Below are 15,975 nucleotides of genomic sequence, written 5' to 3'. Positions count from 1 at the left end.
AGGGCATGTCCTTTATAAATATAGCCTTTGACAACTTTGTTGCCTCCAATCAATATTCTCGAAGAATTCCTTTTGAATCTATTAGAAGGACCACAACAACGTCAACAACATTCTAACGGGCTGTGGTTCTAAAATGGCTGACTACTACTTTTAGAATTTACATTAACTTTGATGTCGAACAAGAAATAATAACCGTTGTTTATTGTTAGATAAAGTTTGTAGAGTTTACTCAGGCGGTTACATTTAACCTATACGTAAATAGTTCACAATTAAAAATAAACCTTTTACAGTATCATAAATATGCTACATAATTCAGTATCTTACAATGTTCCAAAGGTTAATAATCTTATGACAGCTATGATCAGAGATTGTTCGTGGAATTATGACCTTTGCCCAGTAGTAGAACAATAAGTTTCAGTAAAAACAGAATTTTACGAGACGCACAATGGTCAAGATATCAAGTATGTATTTAACTATAAGACTGTTTCACAAAAACTATCGAAATGCTAAAGGCGTTTGTAGATGTGATTAATTCAGACGTAATTGGCTAAGACCATCAAGTCACAACAGTTATTGTTCTGAGAAGTTCACATGCAGCTCCATTACTGTGACCTATTTCGCAGCAACTAGTTGCTTCGCGACTGGAACTCGCAGAAGCGTAGCTCCAGCGCCGCTACATTCGCAAAAACGTTGGCAGATTGATAACGATAAATTTTAATATATTGAAAGTTACATGTCTGTCTGTCTGCCTGCACATCTGATTATGTGCTACGTCACCCTTAAACCACCTCAGATAAGCTTTGGAAATACGATAACTGGATGAAGAGAGCTGTACCTGCTATTTACTAAAGACAAATAAGTATTAAGTACTGCATGGTCTGCATCACATACATTATAATTTACTGTTTGATTAAAATTTAATATAGTACCTAACTGTACTTTGGTCAACAAATTCGTTTTATTTAACACGTCAACCTATGTCTGTTCAACCATTGTGTATCTTCTTAGAAAGAAAACAGATTATACCGTGAAACTTATTCGTGCTGGTCTCAAAGTAAAAAACGAGCATGACGCCCGAATCGATCATGTCATGACGCTCTACATTTGCAATTTCAATGGTTGCACCAGATGTTGGAATGCCTAATAGCTTGTACAACGATTGTAATGAACCCAATCCCTGTCTGTTTAACCAATTCATAAAAGATCTTTTCAATAAGCTTTACTTTACAGGGCAGATATGTACCATCCTAGACTGCATCTCACTTACTATGGTGTGCGATTGCGGTCAAATACCTGCCTTGTGCATAAAAAAAAAACTTAAGGTATTAACCTCTGAAGTGGCTTAAACATGAGGGCTTTGTCTGTCTCATTCCACGCTCGCGTGTTTTGTTTCCATTGTCATCAACCGTCTGCCTTGTAATAACAAAGCAATCTTCGACACTTCGGGATTACGACATCCCTCATTCAGTTGAGGCCGCAATTAAAACCGCCGAAAGGTTAAATCTTAGTTTATGCTGGTCTAGACGGCCTTACGCAATCCGCATGCTTCGTGAGAGCACGCCTGTCAATCGCATCAGCGATATTCCCATTAACCTACTATTCGAATCACCTTTTCCCGTGTTGCGATGTTTGAAAAATGTTGTAATGGGGTAGTTGACACCATCAATCAATTGACATAATTGTTATGAATGAGCTGTAAAACGTAACTCTCCCATGCCTGACAACAAAGGAACTTACAACCCCACCAGTTCGCAAATATTTTTTGGTATCAAAACTACTAACTCGTTTATCAAGGGTACCTACTTTTAAAGAACTTGTGTCTTGGAATAACCTATCGGTTAATGTTGTCAACTACCCAATTGTGAGACTCCAACTCTATTGTGGAAGCTATCGACGTATCGAGATCAAATCGAAATATGCAGTGGCACTCGATCGAAATAATGGCTGATACAAGAACGGTATCGAGGCAGCCGGATGCGAATCCACTGCGCGGTGAAAGTAGATCTTACAAAAAATGCTCCCATTCCTGCGCCTGTTGATATTTCATGAGACGTTCACTTGGGCCGGTGTCGGGTGGAGTCACGCCTCGGCAACTAAACCCTAACCAGAAATACATAAAAACATGTTGAAAAACGATGATAAAAATGGCCAATCTCACGCAAAGAAATGACGCATTTAAAGATTAACACTTTCCCCGAATTAATTATTAATTCATAAACTTGAATAACATAAGAAAACAAATTACTATTGCGAAATTAAATGTAGGTATAATATGGTTTTGAATGTTAAATATCATACGCAACTATGTATGTAAAATTGTAAAGTACAAAATAAAGCCCGAAATACTAAATGGGTTCTTCAAATAATATTGTTGACTTCAAAGGCTGTAACATTACCCCATCAAACATTATCCTTATCCTTTTTGCGGCTTTTCAGGTCAATATATCGTTTGTCACTGGAAAGAGGTATCTTCGTATCTTCACATTACATAAAAATTGTAAAGAGCGATTTTGATCATTGATTATTTTGTTTTAAATTCCGTTATCCTTTCGTTATTTTCGTTTTTCGTTTATTATCAGCGAAAGTAAAAAATCTAGAGTTAACCCAAACTAATATTAGGCGTACTTTTATTGATTATGTTAATAGAACTTTATTACAGCGGACAGTTGCCAAGCGCTACGATACTGCCCCAATAGTCGCTTATCCCATTATTATCTCTGAATAAAGCCTACTAAAAGTTCAATCTAAATTCATAAGGGAAAATAAAATTACTTAGCAATGTCTGATTTTTATCCAACATTGTATTATTGGTTTAAAACTATTGTCGCAACTGTCGATAAGCAGTAAAGTCAGCAAAGTTCATAACAACACGAACAAATAAAGACAAATCAATCTTAATTGCATCTTTACATGAGAACAAACACAGTAATAAAGTATAGCCGCTAATCGATGACTTTAGTTTTAAACTTGTTTTTGCGGGCTCTTCGCGTCCCTCTCTATCTTCCGAATAACAGTTAAGTCAAAGTGGGATGGGTGTGTTGAATGTCAATTGTTTCCAAGGTAGTTTCTAGCTCTCACAAGAACTCGACAATGAATGAGAGGATGATAAATTGTTTTGATAAGGCCCGAGGTATCACAGTAGAAGGGAATGCAGAAGGGTTGTTTATTGGTTAGAATCCCACGATGCATTGCGTTGTGATTTCGACGCATTTTACGTCACGACTCACGCACCACATCCTTCCTGTTTAGAAAAAAATTTTGTGAATTCTTTATAAATATCTGACTAGGTATGGCCTGAACAATGATGAACATGAGTGTATGAACATGAGTGTATGATGTAGAATAAATGGCCTGAACGATCATGAGATCGTTCAGGCCATTTATTCTACATTATAAAAACACGGCCCTCTCCAATTTAACACAGTTAAATGCAGGATATCAGACGGTTTGGGAAGACTACGTTTAACATTGTCGTAGAAGCTGTGAAAATCAACAAGAGAATATCATAAATTGTTCATTATGGTGTCCAGTAATTTAAAGGTATATAAAGCCTTACAATAAGCGATGCTGCCTCATGTTAGCGATCTCATTGTCATTAATAAGTATCTTAGTCCTAAACTGATCGCATCCGATACAAGTCACTGCGCCCGATCTTCTTCCAACTTCTTCTTCCACTACCAGCAATCTTCCAAAAGAAACCGAAGTTACTCTCTCCTGTCTCTATTACACAGATATCGTCATAACGGTAACTAGTACTCTTTGTAACAGCCGAGAGAACCTTAAGCGATGAATTAATTCTCATAAAGATAGATCTTGGAGTCGGTGTGCAGAAGAAATGAACTTTTTGTGATATTATTCGTTTTTATTTCATAGAATGAAGTAGGTCGTGGGATGAAAGTCAGATAATGGCATTACGTAATAAAATCCGGGATAATTGCCAGTAAACTGTAAATATTTAGTGTATGTAGTTAATAAATATGTAATAATTAAACAATACCACTTTCCAGTAAGATAAACTTTGTATCACACTAAAGAAATATCGGATTGACCAGAATAAGTAACCCTAGAAAAGACCGTATTAGGCATACATACTTATTTTAAAAAATGGGAATTTTATTCTCTAATAATAAAAAATCAAGATCATGTTTATTTTCAGACAAATTGAAAATGAGAGGACAATCAATGGACGCTTAAGAAGTACCTGTTCATTAAGTTACTATTTTATGTAACGGCGGCATCAGCATCGCTTGTTTAATTTTACGACTCTACTAATGATTGTGCGAATAAGATTTAGCATAGTACTTAAGATATTGTAGAGATTCATGGGTACTAAAACCAACACCATGCAATGTAATCTATTGTAAAGCAACTGTAAAAGTCGTTTCATCAAATCAAAAGGTCACGACAAAACAGCTCTACCTAAAATTGTTATTCTTTGATCAAATATTGACAAAATAATTACAGGTCTCGATAACTTTGTTTGTTATTAATCGCTAACCTCACAAATCCAATTAATCTTGGCAGGTTTAATGAACCCTCGAATGATGAACCGAAAGTTCAGTCCGTAGAGAATCGAAATTTCCACAGAAATAACGTGATATTTTATTTACCAACATGACAAGACCAATTACATATCGACAATGAGAGACTAATAGAGACGAACTCGTATACAATCACAGAATAATCATCTCATACAAAATATAATATGTAGGAGTATGTTACATACATTACTTACATCCAGAAAAAGGCTATTTCTCAAATTCTTATCATTTGAGATTGTGTCCTCTGACTTTAATCATATTATTATTATGTATTTTGTATCTACTAGTTTTTGCCCGCGGCTTCACCCGTGTGAAATTTTGTGTCACAGATAGGCATAAATTATAACCTATATGTTAATGTGGGTTACAAAAATACTGTAAAGTTTCATCAAAATCCGTTCAGTAGTTTTTGCGTGAAAGAGTAACAAACATCCAGACATCAAACTTTCGCATTTATAATATTAGTAGGATAAACATAACCCTCCTTCTGGCGCTGGCAGTCGGGTAAAAACAATATCTTCATAATACTGTGGGTACATCAAAATCAAGCTTCACTGTTAATAAACTGCACAATTTATAGCGCACAAATATGTAAATCTTTCACCTATATGTCTTCAGCGCTGTCGAAGCGGTCGACCTTTCAAAGTCTTGCCCCAGAAAACTAGTTTCGTCGACAAAAAAATCGATTTGATCGTAAATCGTGCAATATGGCCCATAAGAGTTATGCAACGGATAGAATGCTCGTGGACCGGTCGCTATGCAAATGCACCGTTGCGCGTACGCATGTGTGTGACAGTGTGGTGGACTCGATCACTCGATAGACGGCCGCATTGTCTGGATGTAGACTTTGAGGGTGTACAGAATAACGCATATTAGTGGGCAGATCAATGCGCAAAGTAATGCAATAAGTTGCTCTCGCAATGAGGTTCGGACGATATCCATAGTCACAGCATAATATAATACGTGAACTACAGGCCACAGGGGCATCTTATGTCATTATGAAATTAGCTAAACACTTTACTGTGTTTTGAGCGTATTTCATAATTTAAGCATTTATTTACGAGTAATTGATGATTATAACTCTCGGGTTCAAAAATTACTTCTATTATTCTGAAAGTAGAATCAAATTCGAAAATAAACTTCAAAAGAAACTCCATTATCATTGAATATTGTTCCATACAGTAAAAAGTTCCAATATCGCCTGTCAACTAAGTTTGGAAACGATCACGAAACCTTGTGAAGTCTTATATAGGTCAGTGGTCATGACCACTGTAACTTGACCTTTTAAAAAAAACGCGTACAGGGTCCCGTAAATTTATTAAACGTATCTTATGATTTTTAGCTGTTTGTGTACTAATTTTGATAGCTAAGATGCCATCGACAACTAAAGCTGTTTACCAAAAATTACTTGTGTGTGACAGACAAGCAATTTAAAAACAGACACGTAGGTACGAGCGAACTTATAAAGTTCCCGTATTTACTCGTAAAACTCTTACGGAACCCTAAAAATCAGCTTCAGTCAAAAATAGGCATCTTCTTACTTAAGATGAGTGTGAGTGTTATCTTTGCTAATTTTAAAATGTCACCTGCTCTGTGTCGAAGGCAGTGGCTCAACTGGCTGGTTTTACAACTAGGAGTTTTGTTAATCGTATACCGTTTTAAATTTGACATTTACACAGGTTTTCTGTATTTTAACCAGACGAAATCAGGTTTTTTTCTGTATTAGGACTTCTATCTGCCTGTCTTTTCTTAAATCTAGGCCGCTACTCAGGAAAACAATTTCTACAAATTTTACAAAACGTTATATACAGCGTGGTCGACGACTATTCATTCATTTATCAATTCTATGTACAGAGCTGATCTACGAGTATTTAATTATTTTTTTTATATAAAATTATTTACGAATAAAAGGCGAGATTGAAAGACTTGGTGGCGCCGTGTTGAATTGCCTCAATAGAGTCAATCATACGAGACTGAAACTCCATTAATGTCCTTTTAAGGAATGTTAAGATATTCCACGGTTGTTATTGACCATAAAGTACCGATACAAACATTTTGTTCTATTTTTATACCACTTACTTCAAGATCTTCAAGTTTAAAAGGTCTACATCGTGGGATGTTCACTTTTGAGAAATTCAATACGATATCCAACGGGAAACCAATACACCGCCATATCCAAAAATAGCTTTTTTTTAAAGATATCGACCAATTAAGGTAGAACCGACAGTATGTTGATTGTACTTTTGTAAAGTTACAAAGGGGAAAATGATTTACTGACCGAAATTAGGGCACAAACAACCCCGAAAATCACGTTTTGCAAACTTAACCAAACATACAAACTCGTCTCTACATCTAACGTTCAACGTGACCATGTTGGTATTGGCAGTACGAAAGTTATGATTACGAATAAAATTCACATGGCCATACACGCGGTGGATTCGCCACACCGAAACTTTACTATGAATGTGTATGTAGTGTAGGTACAGTCGACAGCACATTAGATTATTTATTGTTATCGAAAAACCGCATCTATTAACACTTGCATAAAATCCCACTGTGCTCAACTTAACTACCGTACTTTTCCTCCTATAGTTATGATTCGCCGTAAATACGTAAAGGTCACTCATGATACTAAAACTTCTATTTCCGAACCTCTAATCTCTAATGCAAACTACATAACTGCGTATACCTAAAGACATTTGCAGAACCCGTTATCACAACCTTTCCAATGAATAATGGCTGTTTGATCGGGTTCAATCAATAGAAATCGAGTGTTGGCATAATTAAAACGCTGTGTATCTGACGCAAATGTCATGGCTGAGCTGGATAAAGGCAAATTCACAGTGAGGCGTGTCCAGTTGAAAGAACCGGCTAGGCATAAGCATTCTAATTAACTTCACATTGATGCCGTAAGAGACAACTAAGGGAATATGCGTGCGAAAATTAGGCCCCATACCCGTCTGGCCAGAGTAGAGAATATAGGCAGGAGGTAAGTCCTCCCTTTTACCTCTTTAAGAGAAGTAGAGTCATCGGTCCCGGTTAGGGTTGCCAGGTGTCCGGCTTTAGCCGGACATGTTTGGCTTTTTAGGGTCTTGTTCGGCTAAATATTGTCTCGTCCGGCATGTCCGGCTTTTGTTAGGCTTTTTATGTGGCTGCTGTGCCAGGCGAAAGTAGAGCCACAGAATAATTTCAAGCGCATGCATCAGGATGTTGGGGAACCGATGTGACTCGTGAGATATGACACTAATTGCTTGTCCGGCTTTTGTGGTTTTGGACCTGGCAACCCTAGTCCCGGTCATCTCCCTGCAGTGTAGCCCTGCAGTATGTAAATGATGGTGATGATTCCTAATAAGGCCTACGCCATGTTGCGTTAAAGCCCCGTCGTTTTGTGGCTACACCTTACGGATTTCGCGAGGCGTGGGCAAGTCTACCTAATCTAAAACGCAGATAAGTTGCTGGATTAATCAGATCAAATCCGCATAATATTGTAGTTACGCATATAAGTCTAATTGGTAGTTTTTGGACTGGTTGCATAAATAACACGACTTCGCGTGTTTTCTTAAACATTCGCTTGCAAATCTTGTAGGTAAGTACTTGCTCTACATTGCATTCTTTGCATTTTTACTTATGTAGTATCGTCGGCACATTATATTATATATTATTGTTGTAAAATAGCACCTATTAGAACTATATAAGACAGAACATAGTATAAGTATGCAACTACAGTTCGATTTTCTAAAAACTTTATTATTTTGTTATTTTTGTCTGACATGATATGTTACATTTTACTTGAGTGTTGATCAGTTTTCAAGTAAAAAAAATTGGATTGCACTTGCATTTATGCACATAAACTTATTTCCCGTTGTATCGTTAATGATGTGTAATGATGCAAAAATCCGTTAACTTCATCATTTTTATACATAACTAGCTGACTCGGCGAACTTTGTTCCGCCTTAATGGCAATAAATAAGCAGACTTTTTTTTTAATTTCGAACGGGATAAAAAGTATCCTATGTCCTTCTCCTGGCTCTAAACTACCTCCCTGACAATTTTCAGCTAAATCGGTTCAGCCGTTCTTGAGTTATAAGTGGTGTAACTAACACGACTTTCTTTTATACAGGGTGTTAGGTAAATGGGTATATGAGCCGACACTAGCCCATGTTAACATGGTCATATAAATGGTATGGTGAAGTCAGAAATTTGATAACATCATTTTAATTTTTAAAATTTTCATACAAAATAAATTTTATAAAATCCGATTTGTATGAAAATTAAAATAATTAAAATGAAGATATACTTTTTCTGACTTCACCATACCATTTATATGACCATGTTAACATGGGCTAGTGTCGGCTCATATACCCATTTACCTAACACCCTGTATATATAGATTAGCAACAACGAATAGAACGTAATTTATTACGAAGACCAATAGGTGATCGGTTATTGGTTGCTACAAACGACAAACTTAGACAAAACCACGTCGGCGGTGAGTGAGGAGCCTTATTTTAATCAGAAGCGGAAAATTACTCGATTTTCTGTTTTTAATCGAAATAAATTCGAGTGAGACTTCCTTTCCTTGACGAACAAATGAAAATGAGTTCTTGTTTGGCGAAAGTAAACGTTATGGACGGAACACGCCGCTACCTTTATGCAAGACTTAAAATAACTCAATTTATTAGTTTTTCACTAATGATTCTTAATGATAAATGAAGTAATCCGAATAGTACTAGTGTTCCGTTTATATTTATTCTTGCACCAGCACCAACTTAATTATCCTGTCAATTAAAAAAATAAGTTTTCTAAATTGGTTATGCTGTGAATGTAGACATTGTATAGATACGTGTTAAGTAAGTAAGTACCTACATAGTTATAAATAAAATATTTTTTATACAGTACAAGGTAGGTAGGTACTTAATTGACCGCAATCGCATCTGAATATTCCGGACAAAATAATGCTCTTCGATAGCCACCAGTTACGGTATAAAAAAATAATAATAATTCGTAACTTTCAGTACGTCAATTGGCGCGTCAGACGCATCATATTTATTCTTATGATGGTTGTAACAACTGAGGTCACAACTAAATTATTCAATCAGACTGACTTAACGTTCCCGTCGAAGCATGAAATCGTATATAGAAATTTCCAGGCAATAAAACCACCAAAGTAGGAACAGCTTCCACTATTCATATCCCTAGGGACATAGTTAATTAGGTTTATTTTAGTCGGCCTTTAGCGAAATTGCCATACCACTCTAACTAAGGCCCGTATCATGAAACAGTACCCAACTAGTACACTTAGAGAAGAGTTAAGTAAACTTATTGAATTCTTAAATCTATGCTTAAGTTTCAATCGAGATGTTTGAGCATAGTTTTAGTTATACACTTGGAATCAAATAATAGACAGACGCGATAGTTACGTCACTGAGTGTAATTGGCTTGCTCATGCATACTTCACCGTCGAGTTACTACGAAAACAAACGGTAATGATCGGGCTATAAACATCAACTCAGCTTCTCGAGTGGAAATTTAATTATGCTTGCCGCGACGTGTGGAACCCTTCTGACTGTAATAGAACATAAGGCATTAATCAACGAATGAAATGACATTGGTTAAGTCTGCTGGCTGTGTGATAGATCTACCATTCTACCAGAGCCTCTGGTCCAGAGGACTCTGTTTTTACACCAAACGAAATGACAAATTTTCCTAAAGCCATAGTGTACCTATTTGAGTAATATTCACATTTCACACCATACGAACAGTAACTAGCTGGATCTTGGCAGTTATTCATAAATAAGAATTACTGTAGTTATGAGAATGTGGAAAATAAAGTTTCCTAGAATATTATCGTAGGTCATGGCTAGGATATTTTATTGTGGGAATAATTTTGCATCCGATGAATGACTGGTTATTATATCTCCTGATACTTAAATACATGTATAATAAAATTGTACCGTACGTGTGTATAATTTCCTTTTTATTTTAAAACATTATTATTCACTGTTTATTATCAGTTCATTTTCCAAGTATAGGTACACAACAACCAGAACATTTTACTGGATTTGTGACTATATAGAAATAAAAATAAGCCATCGATTAGGTTAATTTCGAAATACGAGTACTATTATTAGATCTAACTATTTTTATTACTTAATTCAGTAGAGACTACTACGCATCCATCATTTTATATCAAACATTTCGAAATGGAAAAGTAATTGAAATATTGAGGACAATAACATAGCGTTCGTAACCATTTAATTCAATAGTATGTCTTCTATGAAGATTGATGAGAATTCGTCCAATCTTGCACGCATCTTACAATTTCTTTGATTAGGTATAGCGTGGTCATAAAGACTCTACAGACTCTATAAGTGAATAATAATTTTACTAGTTGAGGTTTAAAATCAAGTATTTGATTATAAGTTGTATCATATCGCAAACATAGTAATTCTCTTAAATTCTTACGCCTTTACATAGGATAGGAGCCTTTGCGTTATTCCAAATTTAATAATATGTGTTTTTCAGACAATAAAATCAAATAAACCAAAAAGTAGGTACCTAAATATTTATTGCTATAATAATAAAACAGTGATCCAGCCACTAACCGCAAGTGCAAAATTAAAATAGCTATCACGTTCCACCACCATCATCGGTATTTCCCAACGAACCTGTAGGTAGACGATACCCATATCTATATCATATGCTACTAGAGCTTAAATTCGACCTACAAAGGGCTTACAAAATTATTGGGGTCCACGGATATGCCTAGTGAACCCGACTTTTTTTCTTCATTAATGAAATAATGTAGAAAAATATAAAATACAATCTGGAGTAGGTGAGACTCAAACAATTTTCACTTCGCCTAAGTATGGCAGAGAGAAGAGAGAGAGCATACTAACTAAATAGTTTGGGGTTTTCTGCCTAGAGCAGTGGGTTCAATAGCCGAATCCTTTTGGTCACATTTATGTCTACCATTTTCGCGGAGCCTCTAATAACCATTTGAACACAATCCCACAACTTTGTCAAGCCTAGAATCTAATTTGCATAGCCTCTTAAACCTTTTAAACTGTGGTCAATGACCACGTTTTGATTCGGCAAGGTAACGTGAAGGTCCGAGTTACTGCTTTCGTAAGTTCAAGGAGGTTCAACTAGGTACGTGTTTGATCATTAAATTAGTATGCCAGTAAACTTTAAGTTTGTGGTACCTTTAGTTATTTTAAACGCGTCTTTTTAAGCACGCATTTTAATATTCTAAGTAGAAAGTTAGTGTGTAAATACTATGATGAATACATTTCATGATCTAATGTTTACATTATAGATAAGCGTTGTTAAAAATTATCTTGTGCAGCGTCTCTACATTTATAGCGTCACTGTGGGGTAAATAAACAAACCAGCTTATGGAATGTGCAACATGCGTTGAATCTTAACATTGAACAGAATGGTGAATATTATTTATGGAAGCGAAAATCTCATTGGTATGAATAACTTTGAGTCAGCATTGGCTACAATTATTTATAATTTTAGCTAAGGTAGAATAGTGATTTTAGTTAAAATAGTTATAGCCGGCTAAATTATAATAAACAATGAAAAAAGTTTAACATTCTTGTTTTCAATCATTTACAATGTTGTCTTTTTGCCTTTACTAAGTCTTTGATAAGATGTTTTACAGTCCAAACACCTAGATCTTGAAATATGTAGCAGCTTTTTATTACTGTTTTATGTGTCATCAAATTGAATGCTCGCGCATTGAATTCCTAAAATGCTTGTGCTGCGAGATATTTCGTATTTTCGTGCCAACTAAAGCTACCTAAAGGAACCCTTTCCATACTCTCCAGAAATAGTGGTTATGTATCGTCAGGAAATTCATCAGCATTCAGCAAGCGTGAGGGGTCGCCGACCGAGTTCGGCTCCACGGCCGTTCGTTCACTCGCTCCTGCGTTTGCGCACAAATAGAAGAGTGTTGCCAATTTCTGAGCAATTTTGGTTTGAAAATGGGAGATTTGAGTGGTCAAATTATGCTAATTCAATTTGCATCGTACATTTTAATATTTCCGGCTATTTTATTAAAAATATCCATAAGTATTTCTGTTTTCAGTACATTCACACTGTCCATAATGTAGGATGTATTACTTTCACAGGCTTTTGAAATACAAAACTCAATACTCATGCTATCCTAGGTGGACGAACATTAAATTCTCTTCATTAATATAATTTTAGTCAAGCTGAATTGTTTATGCAGAGCTCCATATTTATTATAGTGGACCAAAGTGGAGAATTTTAATGACTTATGGGGTAATTAGAGTTCCTATAAACAACACCAGTTATTTTCGCGCCAATTCGCGGCCGCGGACGCGCACCCGCAAGGTGAGGGCCGCGCGTATCTCGGCGTGGATGCGGTGATAATGACCCCGTTAGTTTGTTACAACACTGTTTTATTACATTGGCATGGTGACGAAGACCATGAGTTTTTGAAGATCAGGGACGAGCGAATTAGTTTTAATTAGAGACAGTTATCATGAACAAGCCATAATTATTAAGATTAGTTTCTTCTATTCTATCCTCAAAAACGTTTTTTTACACATTTGCGTTTGTACAACCTAGTAGTATTGCCTAGATTTCTTAAAAATTTAGAAGGTTGAAATACATGTCCTGTAGGTACTTACACTCTATCTAAATATTAATCTGATTTGAAGAAAGTAGGCATTTCTTAGTGGTAGTAAATTAACAAAAATATTTCTTGGAAAATGTTGACACATTTGGAAAATATTTTTATTGCAATAATTCGCGACATGATAGCAGCAGTTAAGAGCACATCCCATCATGATGTAAATTAGAGGCCTAAAATAATGACCCCGTTGTTTAGTTTGCTCTTACGCGTCCATCTATGGCGTCGACATTTATTTTCGGACCTGATTGCGTATTCTGCGAATGTCTTATTTGTGTAAAGACAATTTTGGCAAAATATACTTACTTAACAATGACTAAAACTCTTCAGGAAATTGAGAACTGTTAGTGGACTTTTAAGCTTAGAGAATTAATTATGTACTAGCATTAAAAGTTTAAAGGATAAATAAATAACAAACAATCATTATTACCTTCTTCTTTCTCTTCTTTAAAAACAATCGCTTAAGAACACTTAAAATGGTTAAGTAATAATTCACCATTATTTCTTAAGAATATTCGAATAAACTTAATTTTACAACAAAATTGCTCAAAATGAAATGATTCACTTTCCCGCCAAGAAAAGTACAATTAGAAATATTTGCATTGTTGTTAGGAAACGTGAATTTTATCCACGATTGCCCTCTTTAGCCCTTATTCTTTTATTTTAGCGTGGACATAGCGTTATCACAAGTGCAAATATTTGAGCTGTGAAGTTTCATAACAAAGTGTATCGGCATTTTTATCTGCCAAGTAGTACAGACAACATTTCAAGCCCTAGGACATCTTAAGCAGTTGTAATAAGTGTGATTGTGAAAAGAAACACTATAGTTTTGTGTTGTTGCTTGTACACCGGGCAATAACCAAGGTACAAACATCAGATTGCATCTTTTTGTTGCTAAATAGCATCTATTTTAATTCTTTTTGTTGCTAAATAGCATCTTTATAATCTACTATTAAATAGCCCTTCTCAAACCCCAAGTTGTTGCCAAAATAAAAGAAGAAGATGCCATAGTGTTTACCTAGATATGCTGGCGTTCGCAGCAGAACAAAAAAAAACAGCAACCACTTTTTTGTGTTCATAGCCTTTGTTTGTAGGAAAAATTAAACTAAGCTGTTGTTGTTCTGCAGGAAGTACTTACAGCAGCATCATAGAAAAATAATAATAACAGCTCTGTAACTGTTATGGAAAACTTTACTGGTTTCACAAAACCCCATATGACGTAAAAGCCATCACACGTCAAACAGATAATGCTGCAAATTTTTTGACAGCCCGTATGACATTTAGGAATGCTTGCCAAACACACTCGTTTGTATGACATTCAAGTGTTTGTTGAAATAATGATAAAAGAAAATGCTTTTGTAAAAGTTGCGTTTTTTTGTTCATGGAATGAACAAAACCAATTGCACAATAACATGATGGTACCTACTCTCTGTTTTTAGGTTTTTCCACCAAAGCATGTCAAGTACTTGTACTTGTTATTATTCAAGACTTTCACATACCTAACCGTTTTTTGTCGTAAAGCTATCTAATCTACCTACTTTATTCTAAATCAAATTAGGTGATTAGCTTCTAAAATTATATCTATGAGCCATATGCCTGTTAAAGGTGCACTGTAACCGTGCCCAATCATACCAATATGATGATACGACTGTACTTTACTGTAGTAGTGAGCGACATTCACGCCAGTGTAGTAGTGAACGTAAGTCCAGTCGAACGAAGTAGACTAATAGAAGAATCCTTTACAGGACATGCAAGAAGTTCTCGACGAGGACTCCACTATGAACGACTGGCTCATCGACTCCAAATCCGGCGTGGTGCTGCACGACAGGCTCATGACCGACGCGGCCCTCGGCGCGGCTCCCATCAAGACAGAACACTCCTACAGCCTACACTCCGACGTCGAATCAGCACCCTCATCGCCACACCACACCAAAGTCGACGGTAAGTGTTTTTGTACCTTCTAGTGGAATATGCTAGAGAAAATAAACATCAATGACACGCCCTCGGCGAGGCGCCAATTAAAACAGAACACTCCTACAGCCTACACTCCGACGTCGAATCAGCACCCTCATCGCCACACCACACCAAAGTCGACGGTAAGTGTCCTTTAGCGTTCTCTTATCATCATGACCGACGCGGCCCTCGGCGCGGCGCCCATCAAGACAGAACACTCCTACAGCCTACACTCCGACGTAGAATCAGCACCCTCATCGCCACACCACACCAAAGTCGACGGTAAGTGTCCTTTAGCGTTCTCTTATCATCATGACCGACGCGGCCCTCGGCGCGGCGCCCATCAAGACAGAACACTCCTACAGCCTACACTCCGACGTCGAATCAGCACCCTCATCGCCACACCACACCAAAGTCGACGGTAAGTGTTTTTGTACCTTCTAGTGGAATATGCTAGAGAAAATAAACATCAATGACACGCCCTCGGCGAGGCGCCAATTAAAACAGAACACTCCTACAGCCTACACTCCGACGTCGAATCAGCACCCTCATCGCCACACCACACCAAAGTCGACGGTAAGTGTCCTTTAGCGTTCTCTTATCATCATGACCGACGCGGCACTTGGCGCGGCTCCCATCAAGACAGAACACTCCTACAGCCTACACTCCGACGTAGAATCAGCACCCTCATCGCCACACCACACCAAAGTCGACGGTAAGTGTTCTTGAACCTTCTCATGGAATATGCTAGAGCAGGGTTTCCCAAACTATGGGTCGCGACCCAGTGGTGGGCCGCAAGCGAACATTGAGTGGACC

The 15,975-nt window shown here is 36.8% G+C and overlaps 1 protein-coding gene across 1 annotated transcript in view; it reads left to right on the top strand.

The window, feature by feature from the left end:
• LOC135073354 (cyclic AMP response element-binding protein A) overlaps positions 1–15,975 on the top strand; it is a 107,157-nt gene that overhangs the window by 70,061 nt on the left and 21,121 nt on the right. The window contains exon 2 of the mRNA XM_063967505.1: positions 14,952–15,147. Within this exon, the coding sequence (XP_063823575.1) occupies positions 14,952–15,147 (196 nt within the window). The remainder of the gene's footprint in view (positions 1–14,951; positions 15,148–15,975) is intronic.

Source organism: Ostrinia nubilalis, chromosome 7 (genome assembly GCF_963855985.1).
Source record: "Ostrinia nubilalis chromosome 7, ilOstNubi1.1, whole genome shotgun sequence".
In the NCBI taxonomy this organism is placed as follows: domain Eukaryota; kingdom Metazoa; phylum Arthropoda; class Insecta; order Lepidoptera; family Crambidae; genus Ostrinia; species Ostrinia nubilalis.
Note: the sequence above shows the minus strand (reverse complement) of the source record. Positions and strands in the feature narration are given on the sequence as shown.